The sequence below is a fragment of the Falco rusticolus genome, chromosome 13 (genome assembly GCF_015220075.1).
Source record: "Falco rusticolus isolate bFalRus1 chromosome 13, bFalRus1.pri, whole genome shotgun sequence".
Lineage (NCBI taxonomy): Eukaryota > Metazoa > Chordata > Aves > Falconiformes > Falconidae > Falco > Falco rusticolus.
This window is the reverse complement of record NC_051199.1, coordinates 757,330-771,426: the sequence shown is the minus strand read 5'-3', so window position 1 is coordinate 771,426 and position 14,097 is coordinate 757,330. Positions and strand designations below refer to the sequence as shown.

General features: G+C 64.6%; 2 protein-coding genes across 6 annotated transcripts; both read left to right on the top strand.

The window, feature by feature from the left end:
• Positions 1 to 128: 128 nt before the first annotated feature.
• LOC119156794 (cytochrome P450 4F22) lies at positions 129 to 5,655 on the top strand. 2 transcript variants are annotated; one of them, XM_037407118.1, is made up of 12 exons: positions 129 to 353; positions 2,106 to 2,250; positions 2,615 to 2,668; positions 2,760 to 2,887; positions 2,963 to 3,090; positions 3,435 to 3,777; positions 4,327 to 4,393; positions 4,468 to 4,597; positions 4,674 to 4,807; positions 4,896 to 4,960; positions 5,043 to 5,125; positions 5,407 to 5,655. In XM_037407118.1, exons 1-12 carry the CDS (start codon positions 168 to 170, stop codon positions 5,582 to 5,584), a joined length of 1,641 nt encoding a protein of 546 aa, XP_037263015.1. In that variant the 5' UTR covers positions 129 to 167; the 3' UTR covers positions 5,585 to 5,655. The 2 variants fall into 2 exon arrangements, with proteins under 2 accessions (XP_037263015.1, XP_037263016.1); XM_037407119.1 differs by having other exon boundaries at positions 130 to 353; positions 3,510 to 3,777.
• Positions 5,656 to 6,807: 1,152 nt separating this feature from the next.
• On the top strand, positions 6,808 to 13,848 carry MCOLN1 (mucolipin TRP cation channel 1). Of its 4 annotated transcripts, none has more exons than XM_037407116.1 (14): positions 6,808 to 6,899; positions 7,046 to 7,236; positions 8,929 to 9,096; positions 9,214 to 9,325; positions 9,485 to 9,572; positions 10,429 to 10,525; positions 10,735 to 10,834; positions 10,943 to 11,049; positions 11,476 to 11,625; positions 11,998 to 12,099; positions 12,370 to 12,492; positions 12,724 to 12,930; positions 13,062 to 13,192; positions 13,597 to 13,848. In XM_037407116.1, the coding sequence occupies exons 1-14, from the start codon at positions 6,884 to 6,886 to the stop codon at positions 13,631 to 13,633; spliced, it is 1,629 nt and encodes a 542-aa protein (XP_037263013.1). In that variant the 5' UTR covers positions 6,808 to 6,883; the 3' UTR covers positions 13,634 to 13,848. The 4 variants fall into 4 exon arrangements, with proteins under 4 accessions (XP_037263013.1, XP_037263011.1, XP_037263012.1 ...); XM_037407114.1 differs by having other exon boundaries at positions 9,166 to 9,325; XM_037407115.1 differs by having other exon boundaries at positions 9,166 to 9,325; positions 13,062 to 13,219.
• The last annotated feature ends 249 nt before the right edge of the window (positions 13,849 to 14,097 follow it).

The following is a 14,097-nucleotide window of genomic DNA, read 5'->3' as shown; positions in this document are numbered from 1 at the left end:
GCACCTGGGGGGACAGGGAGGTGACAAAGTGGTGGCACCCTGGGACAATGTCCCCAGGACACACGTTGCCACAAAGCCACCAGGCTGCGCGCGATGCCACCCGTCGTGGGGACACGTGACACGGTGGTGCCACCCAACCTTTGCCCTGTCCCCAGGCGGCGGGTGCCATGGCGGTGGCCTGGGCGCTGTGTCCCCTGGGGGTGCTGGCCGTCATCACCCTGCTGCTGGCCCTGCTGCTGCGGTGGCTTTGGGATGTCGTGGTCACTGTCACCCGCTTCGGAGCCACCTGCCACCAACTGCGCCGCTTCCCCCGGCCGCCATGGCAGAGCTGGCTGCTGGGTCACACTGGCATGGTGAGGGGACAGCGGCGGGGACAACGGGGTGGCACCTGGAGGGGAGTGGGGACAGGGGGGTGGCACCTCAAAGGGAAAGCGGGGACGGGGGGGGGTGGCACCTGGGGCGACACTGGGGACCGGGGGGGGACAGTGGTGACAGGTTGGTGGCACCCGGGGGGGACATTTGGGACAGGGGGGTGGCATCTTGGGGGGACAGTGGTGAAAGGGGGGGGGCTCCTCAGGGGGACAGTGGGGACAGGGGGTGGCACCTGGGTGGGGGACAGTGGGGACAGCGGGGTGGCATCTGGGGGGACATTGGGGACAGGGGGGTGGCATCTGGGTGGGGGACAGTGGGGACAGCGGGGTGGCATCTGGGGGGACATTGGGGACAGGGGGGTGGCATCTGGGTGGGGGACAGTGGGGACAGCGGGGTGGCATCTGGGGGGACATTGGGGACAGGGGGGTGGCACCTTGGGGGGACAGTGGGGACAGCGGGGTGGCATCTGGGGGGACATTGGGGACAGGGGGGTGGCATCTGGGTGGGGGACAGTGGGGACAGCGGGGTGGCATCTGGGGGGACAGTGGGGAGAGGGTGGTGGCGTCTGGGTGGGGGACAGTGGGGTGGCATCTGGGTGGACATTGGGGACAGGGGGGTGGCATCTGGGTGGGGGACAGTGGGGACAGCGGGGTGGCATCTGGGGGGACAGTGGGGAGAGGGTGGTGGCGTCTGGGTGGGGGACAGTGGGGACAGCGGGGTGGCATCTGGGTGGACATTGGTGACAGGGGGGTGGCACCTTGGGGGGACAGTGGGGACAGCGGGGTGGCATCTGGGGGGGACATTGGGGACAGGGGGGTGGCGTCTGGGTGGGGGACGGTGGGGACAGCGGGGTGGCATCTGGGGGGACAGTGGGGAGAGGGTGGTGGCGTCTGGGTGGGGGACAGTGGGGTGGCATCTGGGTGGACATTGGGGACAGGGGGGTGGCATCTGGGTGGGGGACAGTGGGGACAGCGGGGTGGCATCTGGGGGGACAGTGGGGAGAGGGTGGTGGCGTCTGGGTGGGGGACAGTGGGGACAGCGGGGTGGCATCTGGGTGGACATTGGTGACAGGGGGGTGGCACCTTGGGGGGACAGTGGGGACAGCGGGGTGGCATCTGGGGGGACATTGGGGACAGGGGGGTGGCGTCTGGGTGGGGGACGGTGGGGACAGCGGGGTGGCATCTGGGGGACAGTGGGGAGAGGGTGGTGGCGTCTGGGTGGGGGACAGTGGGGACAGCGGGGTGGCATCTGGGTGGACATTGGTGACAGGGGGGTGGCACCTTGGGGGGAGAGTGGGGACAGCGGGGTGGCACCTGGGGGGGATGGTGACAGTGGGGACAGCGTGGTAGCAGCTGGGGGGGACATTGGTGACAGGGGGTGGCACCTCAGGGGGGCAGTGGGGACAGCGGGGTGGCACCTGGGGGGGACAGGTGGGACATGTTGGTAGCATCTGGTGGGAAAAGCAAAGAGAGGGTGGTGGCACCTAGGACAGGGGACAGTGGGGCCAGGGCGGTGGCACTGAGGGGGACAGTGGGGACAGGGTGGTGGAACCTAGGATGGGGGACAGTGGGGACAGGGTGCCACCACATAAGTTCTTAGCGACCCCAGGTCCATCTGTGAACCCAAGCTGAGACTGTCCCCAAGGCTGGCCGTGACCTGGGGACACCCCTGTCCCCACGGCCCTGGGGACAAGGGTGTCCCCAAGGCTGTCACTGAGCTGCGCGGTGCCACAGGGGAAGAGCACGGAGGAGGGGCTGCAGCAGGTGGATGAGTTGGTGGCCCAGTATTGTCACTGCTGCCTGTGGTGGCTCCTGCCGTGGTTGCCCATCCTGCGCTTCTTCCACCCCAGCACCCTCCGCCCCATCCTGATGGCCCCAGGTAGGACACAAGGGCCACCAACCCACCCTGAGCGTCCCCATGGTCACCCCAGGGCCAGCCCAGGGAGCACCCAAATACCCAATGGTGGCCACCAACCTGTCCTTGAGGGCCACCTCTGGGTGTCACCATGGCCAAATACCCAAGGGTGGCCACCAACCTGTCCTTGAGGGCCACCTCCAGGTGTCACCATGGCCACCCCAGTGGCCTGGTGGCACCCAAACTCCCATCCTGAGGTGGTTATGGGTGCAGACAGGGGGTCCCCTCTCCCTAGCCTCGCCCCCCCCCCCCCCCTTGCCTGCCCCTCAGGGGACCCGATGCCACCCTGGTGCCACCTGTCACCATCTCCTGCTCACCTCCCTCACAGCATCCGTCGCCCCCAAGGACCAGCTCTTCTACGGCTTCCTCAAGCCCTGGCTGGGTGAGTGGTGCCGGGGGAGGTGGGTGGGACGGGGTGGGGGAGGGGCAGCACCCATGGGTGCCCCCCGATGGAGCCGGGTGACCTCCCCCAGGTGATGGGCTCCTGCTGAGCGCCGGGAAGAAGTGGGCTCAGCACCGGCGCCTGCTGGCACCCGCCTTCCACCGGGATGTCCTCAAACCTTACGTGGCCATCTTCAACCGGAGCACCCACGTCATGCACGTGAGCACCCATCCCCCTGCCCCTCCTCCCCCATGCCCCAGCCCTCCTCCGGCACCCATCCCCCTCCCCCCCCAGGCCAAGTGGCGGGCGGCGGCGGAGGCGGTGGGGGGCACAGTGGCGCTGGAGGTGCTGGAGCAGCTCAGCCTCCTCACCCTGGACACCCTCCAGAAGTGCATCTTCAGCCATGAAAGCCACTGCCAGGAGTGAGTGTCACCGTCACCCTGTGTCCCCCCCCAGGGACCCCCACACTGTCCCCATCACCCCTTACCAGGGTCACACACAAGGGACCCCCCCTGACCCTGGTGCTGTCCCTTGCTGGTGTCTCCTGCCCTGGTTGGGTCCCCCCTGGGCTTTGTACCCATCAAGTTGTACCCATCAAGGTCCCCATCACCCCAACATTGTCCCCCCACCCCAACTCTGTCCCTCCTAGGGTCACCCCATCTTCCCCCCATCAGGGTGTCCCCCCCTCGGGCTCTGAGTCCCCCCATGTGTCACCAAACATCCTCATGGGGAGGGGACCTTCCACCACCTCATGTCCCTGCTGAAGCTCACCACGGCCAGGGGGGTGGTGGCCCTCGGTGGCCCCTGGTGGCCACCCCCAGCGGTGCCCAGTGCCCCCCAGGCAGCCCAGCGAGTACATCAAGGCCATCATGGAGCTGAGCACCTTGGTGGTGAGACGCCAGCGCCACCCGCTCCATCACCCAACGTGGCTCTACCACCTCTCGGCTGACGGGCGCCGCTTTGCCCGGGCCTGCGCCACCGTGCACAGCTTCACCGCTGCTGTGGTGCAGCGGCGGCGCCAGGCCCTCGAGCGCCTTGGCCACCAAGCCTGGCTGGAGAGCCACCAGGGACGGAGCATGGACTTCATTGACCTTCTCCTGCTTGCTAAGGTCATGCCGCAGCAAGATGGTGTGGCCATGGGCAGGGCTGGCCATAGGGTGGTGGCAATAGTGGGATGGTGGTGGCCAAGCGGATGGTGATGGCCATGGGAAAGTTTGGTCATAGAGTGGTGGTCATCACAGGATGGTGGTGGCCAAGGGAAAGGTTGGCCATAGGGTGGTGGCCATAGTGGGATGGTGGTGGCCATGGGAAAGGTTGGCCATAGGGTGGTGGTCATCATGGGATGGTGGTGGCCAAGGGAAAGGTTGGCCATAGGGTGGTGGTCATCATGGGATGGTGGTGGCCAAGGGAAAGGTTGGCCATAGGGTGGTGGCCATAGTGGGGGGGGTGGTGGCCAAGGGGTTGGTGGTGGCCATGGGGAGGGTTGGCCGTAGGGTGGTGGTTGTCATGGGATGGTGGTGGTCAAAGGAAAGGTTGGCCATAGGGAGGTGGCTACAGTAGGATGGTGGTGGCCAAGGGGATGGTGGTGGCCATGGGGAGGGTTGGCCATAGGGTGGTGGCTCCAGGGGACATCTTGACTGCCACGGTCCCCCTGGCAGGACGAGGACGGCAACCCCCTGTCGGATGAGGACATCTCGGCGGAGGCCAACACCTTCATGTTTGAGGGTGAGGAAGAGCCACCAGGTGCCATCGGAGGTGGGGGACAGGCATGTCCCCAGGCTCAGCCCTTGTCCCCTCAGGCCACGACACGACGGCCAGTGGCTTGGCGTGGCTGCTCTACAACCTGGCCTGCCACCCCCACCACCAGGAGCGGTGCCGCCAGGAGGTCCACGAGCTCCTCAAGGGCAGGGATGTGCAGGACATTGAATGGTGAGATGTCCCCAAGTGACGTCCCCTGACCAGCCAGCTTGGGGACCCCGGTGCCACCGTGTGTCCCCCCCTCCAGGGAGGACCTGTCCCACCTGCCCTTCACCACCATGTGCATCAAGGAGAGCCTCCGCCTGCACCCCCCTGTCACCGCCGTGTCGCGGTGCTGCACCAAGGATGTCACCCTGCACGATGGACGCATCATCCCCAAGGGTACAGCTCGCCCAGGGCATGGGGTGTCCCCAGTGTCCCCGTCCCTCCTTGTCCCCTGTCCCTAAGGTGGCTGTTTCTATCCCACCAGGGGTCATCTGCCTGATGAGCATCTACGGGACCCACCACAACCCCGACGTCTGGCCCGAGCCCCAGGTGGAGCCACCTGGTCCTGGTGGCACCAGGGATTGTCACCATGGGCAGGGACAACTGTGTGACGATGTCTATGTCATCCCAGGTCTACAACCCATTGAGGTTCAGCCCGGAGAACAGCAAGGAACGGTCCCCGTTGGCCTTCATCCCCTTTTCCGCTGGTCCCAGGTAAGATGTGGTGGGAACGCAAGTGTCCCCATGTGTCACCTCCCCCAGCCTGCTTGGCTTCGAGGTGGGGTGGTTGTCCCCAAGCCATGCCATCACGGGGACAACACCACCCCCCTGATTTGGGGAGGTTCCACCATCTGCTCCACCACCTTGATCATCACGGGGACAACACCGTCCCCCTGGTTTGGGGAGGTTCTACCATCTGCTCCACCACCTTGATGGGGGGTGGGGTGGGGTCTGCTGTCCCCCCTGGGGAGGTGACAGAGGGAACGTGGTGGCAGGAACTGCATCGGGCAGAGCTTCGCCATGGCCGAGCTGAAGGTGGTGGTGGCACTGACGGTGACACGCTTCGCTGTCCGGCTGGACACGGGGCGGCCACCGCGGCGCAAGACCGAGCTCATCCTCCGCGCCGAGGACGGGCTCTGGCTGCTGCTGGAGCCACTGCCAGGGGTGGCCTGAGGGACACGGGACAACCCGCATGATGGGTGGCCTGTCCCAATGAGGAGCGGTGAATAAATGGTGGCACCAAGGGGACGGTGTCGTGGTGGTGGGGGTGTTGGGGAGGATGGGTTGTCCTCCATCAGGTGTCACCTCCGTGCCACATGTGACCATCCTGGCATGGTGATGTCCTCCTGGGCCACATGTCACCACCCATGGTCGTGTCCCGTCATGCCACATGTCACCATCCATGGACAAGTCCTCCTGGGCCACATATCACCATCCATGGTCATGTCCTCCTGGACTGTGTGTAACCACCCATGGTGATGTCCTCCTGGGCCACATGTCACCATCCATGGACATGTCCCCTGGGCCGCATGTTGCTGTCCATGGATGCATCTCCCCATGCCACATGTCACCATCCATGAACATGTTCTCCTGGGCCACATGTCACCAAGCATGGACGTGTCCGCCTGGACCACTTGTCACCACCCATGGTCATGTCCTCCTGGGCCACATGTCACCATCCATGGACATGCCTCCCCATGCCACATGTCACTGTCCATGAACTTGTCCCATCATACTACATGTCACTGTCCTGGCACGGAGATACATGTGACACGCCCCCCTCCAACCCCCCAGGTCACGGCAGGGGCGGGGAAGCAGCACAGGCGCTGTGTGGGCCTAGCCATGGCGGGGCAGGCGTGGCCAGAGTGAGGGTGGGAGTGGCCATGACAGGATAGGCATAACTTCGGACCACTGGGTGTGACCGCAGCCGGGTGGGCGTAGCCAGAGCGGCGTTAGGCGTGGCCGTGACCATAGCCGGATGGGCTCGGCTAGAGCGGGAGTGGGCGTGCCCAGAGCCGGGTGGGCGTGGCCAGAGAGGGGGTGGGCGTGGCCATGACCGGGTGGCCATAACCACAGCCGGGTGGGCGTGGCCATAGCCAGATGGGCTCGGCTAGAGTGGGGGTGGGCGTGAGCACAGCCGAGTGGGTGTGTCCAGGGCGGGGGTGGGCGTGGCTATAACCGGATGGGCTCGGCTAGAGCGGGGGTGGGCGCGAGCACAGCCGAGTGGGCGTGTCCAGAGAGGGGGTGGGCGTGGCCATAACCGGGTGGGCTCGGCTAGAGCGGGGATGGGCGTGAGCACAGCCGGGTGGGCGTGGCCAGAGGGGGTGGGCGTGGTCATGACCGGTTGGGCATAACCACAGCCGCGTGGGCATGGCCAGGGCAGAGTAGGCGTGCCCAGAGCCGGGTGGGCGTGCCCACGCAGTGCCTTCCCGTCACGTGATGCAGGTGGCGAAGCCGCCCTGAGGCGGCGCCATGGCGGCCCCGTCCGGTGAGCGGCTCCGGAGGCTGCGGGGGGGGCCCGGGACGGGGGAAGGGGTCGGCCCCGTCCGGTGAGCGGCCCGGGGGGCGCGGGCTGGGCCGGTGCTGCCCCGCGGGGCCTCCGCTCCCCCCCCGGTAACGGCCGTTTCCCCTCAGAAACCGAGCGGCTGCTGGGCCGCGGGCCCGGTTACGGCACGGCGGAGGCCCCGGCGGTGGCGGAGGAGGAGGAGCTGCGCCGCCGCCTCAAGTATTTCTTCATGAGCCCCTGCGACAAGTACCGGGCCCGCGGGCGGCGGCCTGTGAAGCTGGGGCTGCAGCTGGCCAAGATCCTCCTGGTCACCGTCCAGGTGCGGGGACACCGGGGGGTGGGGACACCGGGAGGGGGGGTGCGACGCTGGGGCGGGGTGGCCCTGGGGAATGTGGACACCAAGGGGGGGGTGGCCCTGGGGAACGGTGACACTGGGCGCTGGGGCATGGGGACACCGGGGGGGAGGTGACACTGGGCAGCGAGTGGCCCTGGGGCACAGTGGCACCGGGGCATGGGGACACCGTGGCGAGGGGGTGGCCCAGGGAACGGGTGGCTCTGGGGAATGGTGACACTGGGCACCAGGACATGGGGACACTGCGGGGGGGAGGTGGCCCTGCCGACGGGTGGCCCTGGGGAACGGTGACACTGGGCACCGGGGCATGGGGACATCACAGAGGGATGGTCCTGGGGAACAGTGACACTGGGCACCAGGGCATGGGGACACTGGGGGGGGTGGCACTGGGATACCAGGGGGGAGGGGGTGACACTGGGGAATGGTGACAGCGGGCACCGGGGCATGGGGACAGGATCCCCTGGGACATGGGGACAGCAGGGAGGGGGAGCCCAGGGTGGTACTGAGTGGCAGAGGGACACGGGGACATGACACGTTGGGGGGGACAATGACACGGGGGCTCTGAGCACTGAAGGTGACCTCTGAGGTGGGCACTAGGCCTGGGGACGTCGGAGTGGGCACCCCCAGCAAGGCTTGGGGGCATGGTGGGGAGTGGTGGGGGTTTTTGGGGGGGCTTGGGGACAGCGGGGAACTTGGGAGAGGTCCCCTGGGATAGGTGGGGTCCCTTGGGATGACCCTGGTGGCACATCCCTGGGGCTGGGTGACACACACTGGGGTGGCTCAGGCAGTGGGTAATGCCGGGGTGCCCCAAAAAAGGGGGGGGGGGGGGGGAGGGGCAGAAAGTTTGTCCCTGCTCAGGGTGACACTGGCTCCCAGACAGGCACCAGGCTCCATCCTGGGTCTGTGGTGGGACATGTGGATGTCCCCAAGGAGGTGGTCCATGTCCCCAAGGAGATGGTCCCCGCCCCGTATGTGGTGGGACACATGGGTGTCCCCAAGGAGATGGTCCTCACCCCGTATGTGGTGGGACACGTGCGTGTCCCCAGGGAGACAGTCCATGTCCCCAAGGGGATGGTCCTCGCCCCATCTGTGGTGGGACACGTGGATGTCCCCAAGGAGATAGTCCATGTCCCCAGGGAGATGGTCCTTGCCCCGTCTGTGGTGGGACATGTGTCTCCCTCCAAGGAGATGGTCCGTGACCCCATCTGTGGTGGGACACGTGCATGTCCCCAAGGAGATGGTCCATATCCCCAGGGAGATGGTCCATGACTCCATCTGTGGTGGGACACATGCATGTCCCCAAGGTGATGGTCCATGACCCCATCTGTGGTGGGACACGTCCGTGTCCCCAAGGAGATGGTCCATGTCCCCAAGGAGATGGTCCATGTCCCCAAGGAGATGGTCCTCTCCCTATCTGTGGTGGAAGAGGAGCTTTGCCACAGAACGGGCAGCAGAAGAGGTTTTGGGATGACCAGATGGAGATGGGGACAACCTCAGCGACATGCAAGCTGGTCCTTGTCATCTTGGGGTCACCCAAGTGTCGGGTGGTGGCATTTTGCCTCCTGTGAGCTCCTTTGGGGCGAAACGGCCACGTTTTGGGTGGGGTGGTGCTGGAGCTGCTGGGGCGGGGGTTTCATCATGGTGTCCTTTGTCCCTCAGCTCATTCTTTTTGGGCTCAGCAACCAGATGGTGGTGACGTTCAAGGAGGAGAACACCGTTGCCTTCAAGCACCTCTTCCTGAAGGACTACGTGGACGGCGCCGACGACTCTTACGCCGTCTACACGCAACGCGACCTCTACGAGCGCATGTTTTACGCCGTGGAGAAGGTGAGATCTGTGGGGAGAGCGGGACACAGAGGGTCACCTCCAAGATGCTGAGGGCATCTCCTTCTCCAGTACTTGGCCATTCCCAACGAGACCATCGGCCGCTATGCCTACGTGCAGGGCGAGAGCAGCGGGAACCACTCGGCCCTCATGCTGTGCCAGCAATATTACCGTAAGGGACGCATCGATCCGGCCAACGACACCTTCAACATAGACCCCAAGATCGTCACAGGTGGGTTTTGGGGACGGTGGGGCTGAGAGTCCTGGTCCCGCAGCTCCTGCTGGCTCCTTGAGGAGCTTTTTGGTCCTTATTTTGCCCTTGGGAAGGGTCCGAGGGGTCTGTGGGGTGGGGGGCTTGGGCTTCCCTGAAGATGCTTCTCCCTTCCTGCAGACTGCCTGGGGGTGGACCCTGAGGACCCACAGCCTCTTCCTCCAGAGCTGGAGCACAGCTACAAGAACTTCACCCTCAAATTCCACAAGTAATCACCGATCTCGTCCCTACGAGCCTGGGGACATCCCGTTGGCACAAAGTGGGGACCCCAGTGTGGGGTATTCCTGGTGCTGAAGCCCGCTGCCAGGGTGGAAAAGCCCCCCACGTTGTGGGGTTTTTTGTTTGCTTTTTTTTTTTAATTAAAAAAACAGTCATGGGATAGAAATAAATCCCCCCAGGGGGATGTGAAACCGGTGAGGTTGCACAACAGAGCAGCTGATTTCCAGCCCCAGCTCCATCTCCGAGGCACCACAACTGTTCTGCAACACCCAAAATCCTTCCACGGGATTTTTTTTCCGTGGCCAAGCCCCGTGGTTGTTACCGGCACGGGCCAGGTGCCGTCTTTTGCCCGGTGGTGTGGAGAGGGATGCTGACAGCGAGAGACGCCACATAGCTTGTGGCATCGTTTCTTCCAGAGGGTTCAGCCTGCCCCCTGAAGCAAAAGTCACTGGTGCTGGGGCAGGTGGGGTGTGAAATGCTCCTCTCGAGCTGGAGACACCTTCTCCCGGGGTTTTACGCACCCCCAGGGGAGGTTTTTCCCCTCCTGTCATCAGTTATTTGACTTGGGGGGTTGTGTTTGGGGGGGGTTTGGTGGGGTCTGAGTGGGCTGAGACCCCCTGGACCAGCCGAAGTCACTGGTGCTGGGGCAGGGGGGGGTGTGATTTGCTCCTCTCGAGCTGGAGACACCACCTCCCGGGGTTTTACACACCCCCAGGAGAGGTTTTTCCCTCCTGTCATCAGTTCTTTGACTCGGGGGGGTGTGTTTTGGGGGGGGTCTGAGTAGGCTGAGACCCCCTGGATGAGCCCCAGCAGGAGGAATAACAATTATCCGTCCCCTCCCACAGGCTCATCAACGTCACCATCCAGTTCAAGCTGAAAGCCATCAACATCCAAACCATCATCAACAACGAGATCCCCGACTGCTACACCTTCACCATCACCGTGAGTGCGTCGGCACCGCTCCCCACCGTGGGGCGAGGTGGGGGAGGGTGACATCCCTGGGGGGGTGTAGGGATGGGGTGCGGGGAGCATCCCTGATGGGCACGTAGGGATGGGTGATGGGCAGCGTCCCTGGGGGGGACGTGGGGCTGGGGAGCGTCCCAGCAGCAAGGAGCTGCCGGGTGGTTTCCAACCATCTCACTCTTCTCCAGATCACGTTTGACAACAAGGCGCACAGCGGCCGGGTGAAAATCCACCTGGACAACCGGGCCGACATCAAGGAGTGCAAAGATCACAGCGTCTTTGGCCGAGGTGGGAGCTGGGAGGGCATGACAAAGCTGGTGTCCATCCCCAGTTGGGTGCCGGGGGCTGCGTGGGGGGTCTCAGGGTGCTCCTGGGTGACTGTCCCCCTCCTTGCAGGTGACAACTCCTTCCGGCTGTTCTTTGACGTCATCGTCATCCTCGTCTGCTCGCTGTCCTTCATCCTCTGCGCTCGCTCCATCATCCGGGGCCTGATGCTGCAGCACGTGAGTGGGGGGGAAGGGGGGGTCGGGAAGCGGCATGACCGTAGCCCCCCTCCGTGGTGTAACCATGATGGGGGGGGGGACCCAACCCTGGCATTCCACCCCCCCGGAGCTGCTCCCCCTGCACCAAACCCCGGTGGTGGCACCACAGCCCATGGCACAGCCACCACCAGGAGCTGGCAGGACAGACCCTGGCGCTGCTTGGCCCCCCAAAAAACTTGGATTTGGGAGGGGTGGGGGGGACACTTTTCCAGCCCAGACGATTTTTGGAGGAGACCCTTTCCCAGCAGGCATCCCCCAAGCTGTGGGGTGCTGTGGGATGGGTCAGGTTCTCCGGGCTGGTGGATGGGCAGCGTCCTTGGTGGGGACGTGGGGCTGGGGAGTGTCCCTGGTGGGGACATAGGTTTTTTTTTTTCCCTCTGCCTGCAGGAATTCAGCCGGTTCTTCCAGCGCCGGTACAACCAGCGCGTGTGCCTGTCGGATCGCATGGAATTCCTCAACGGCTGGTACATCCTGCTGGTGATCAGCGATGTCCTCACCGTGCTGGGGACCGTCATGAAGATCGGCATCGAATCCAAAGTACGGGCAGGATGGGGAGCGGAGCAGAAGTTTGGAGGTCCTGGGTGTCCCCACGCTCCGGGGAGGGGACGGTTCCCCGTGACAAGCCACGACAGCCACCCTTGGGTGCTGGTGATGCGTTATCCGCCCCGGTGGAGCTGTCCTGGATGCCATCAGAGCCTTGGTGGCAGGTTAGGGGGTCCTCGAGTGGGACCCCCGGAAGCCACCTCTCCCCTTGGGACGGGGAGATGGTGCCAAAGGGTCTTGTTTGGTGGCACCAGGATTTCGCTTGTGGCTGGTGGAGAGGGTGTTGGGGGTTTGGGAACAGCTTTGGGGACTTCAGGGGGGTGGGGGTGGCTGTCCCTCAGCCCCGTGCCACCTCTGTCCCGGCAGAATTTCGCTGGCTACGACATCTGCAGCATCCTGCTGGGCACCTCCACGCTGCTGGTCTGGGTCGGGGTCATTCGCTACCTCACCTTCTTCCAGAAGTACAACGTGAGTGCACCAGCGAAGGGGGGAGCGTGTCCCCTGGGAGCCCAGGGGACAATTTTCTAGGTTGGGAATGACCGTCCTGGTCTGGCCCTCAGCACCTGGGGGAGCTCAGGCTCATCCTACACCTGCTGCGTGTGTCCCCAGGGTCCCCATCCTGCTCTGCTGGGGACCACGGGGGCCGGGGGGGGGGGTGTCTCCCGGGGTGCTTTGAACTGCTGGGGATGGGGGTCCCATTCTGCCGGGGTTGATCCTGAGTGGATTTTCCTCCACCAGATCCTCATTGTCACGCTCCGGGTGGCCCTCCCCAACGTCATCCGCTTCTGCTGCTGCGTGGCCGTCATCTACCTGGGCTACTGCTTCTGCGGCTGGATCGTGCTGGGACCGTACCACGTCAAGGTGCTGCTCCGGGCGCTCGCCCTGCCCGCGTGTAGGGCGAGAATGGGGGTGGGCCCAATCCGGATTTGGGGGATGGGGGTTACCTACGGTGCTGTCGGTGGCATCGGGGTGGCACATCGGGTGGCAGGGAGTGCTCGCTCCTTCTTCAGGGGCTTCCAGCGGGGGGGGGGGGGGGGGCGGGGCACAACAGCCCGCCCCGGCTTACTGGTGGTTTATGGGTTCCCATCCCAGTTCCGCTCCCTTTCCATGGTGTCCGAGTGCCTCTTCTCCCTCATCAACGGGGACGATATGTTCGTCACCTTTGCCGAGATGCAGCAGAACAGCTACTTGGTGTGGCTCTTCAGCCAGGTCTACCTGTACACCTTCATCAGCCTCTTCATCTACATGGTCCTCAGCCTCTTCATCGCCCTCATCACCGGCTCCTACGAGACCATCAAGGTGAGGTCACATCCTGCTCTCGGAGCCGAGCTTTACGCCTCGGGGATCTGGTGGGAAGGGGGGTCCCCGTCCCGCTCGCTGGAGGGATTCAGCTTCCCTCTCCCCTTTTTTCCCCCTCCCCCACCCCCCAGCATCAGTGCGAGGGTGAGACGCCCGTCTCCCAGCTCCACGCCTACATCGCCCAGTGCAAGGACAGCCCCAAATCGGGCAAGTACCGGCGGCACAGCACCTCATCCTGCTCCGTTTTCTGCTGCTGCGAGCGGTGAGTGAGCGCTACCGGTGCTGCAAGGTGTGTGTGGGGGTGTTCTGGGCAGCAAACCGGGGCTGGGGGATGCTCTGCGCCCCCCGTTACCTACCCTGCTCCCCCCTGACTCTTTTCGCCGCTGGCTCCTCGTGCGCGGCCGATTCCCACGTGGATTGTGATTTCCATCCCCTCTCCGTGCCCACACGTCTTGCTGCCCCCCCCCCCCCCCCCAATAGCTCTGTGCCTGCGGGGACCCCTCCATGTGGGTCTAACGGGCGGTCTGCATGTTCCCTGCGTCCCCCCTTCGCTGCCCCACGGCTCCCCGCTGGTTTCCAGGATTTGTTTCCCAAATGGAAGCAGCTTTTCCCCGAATTCCCTCAGATTTCCCGCCCCCCCATTACCACCCGTGTGTCTCCCCACAGGGCTCCCCTGCAAGACAACGCGCTGCTGGTGAACTGAGGGAGGAGCCCCCACCCCCCCGCAGACCCCTGGGGATGCCCCGTGCTCCCCTCCCCCAGCCTTGAGTGCTTTTTTAATTTATTTTATCGTCTGTTTTTACCGGCTTGGGACCCCAAAGGGGTGGGGACAGACGGTGGCCGTGTCCCCTGCACCTGGGGAACACCAGACAGATGCTTGTGGCCCCGTTAATTTTCTTAATGGACTTTTAAGCTTAACACGCTCCCAGGCCTGAACTGCAGCTGGGGCAGCCGCTCAGGGGCTTGCCATGGGTCCTGGGACCCCTTGGATGTGTTTTAGGGGGGCTGCCTGGAGCCCCCTGACCCCACAGATGGATTTTGGGGGGCAACCTGGAGCTTTGGCACCCCACAGATAGATTTTTGGGGGGCAACCTGGAGCTTTGGCACCCCACAGATGGATTTTGGGGGGCAACCTGGAGCCCCCAAGCCCCTGGACTGTGTTGGGGA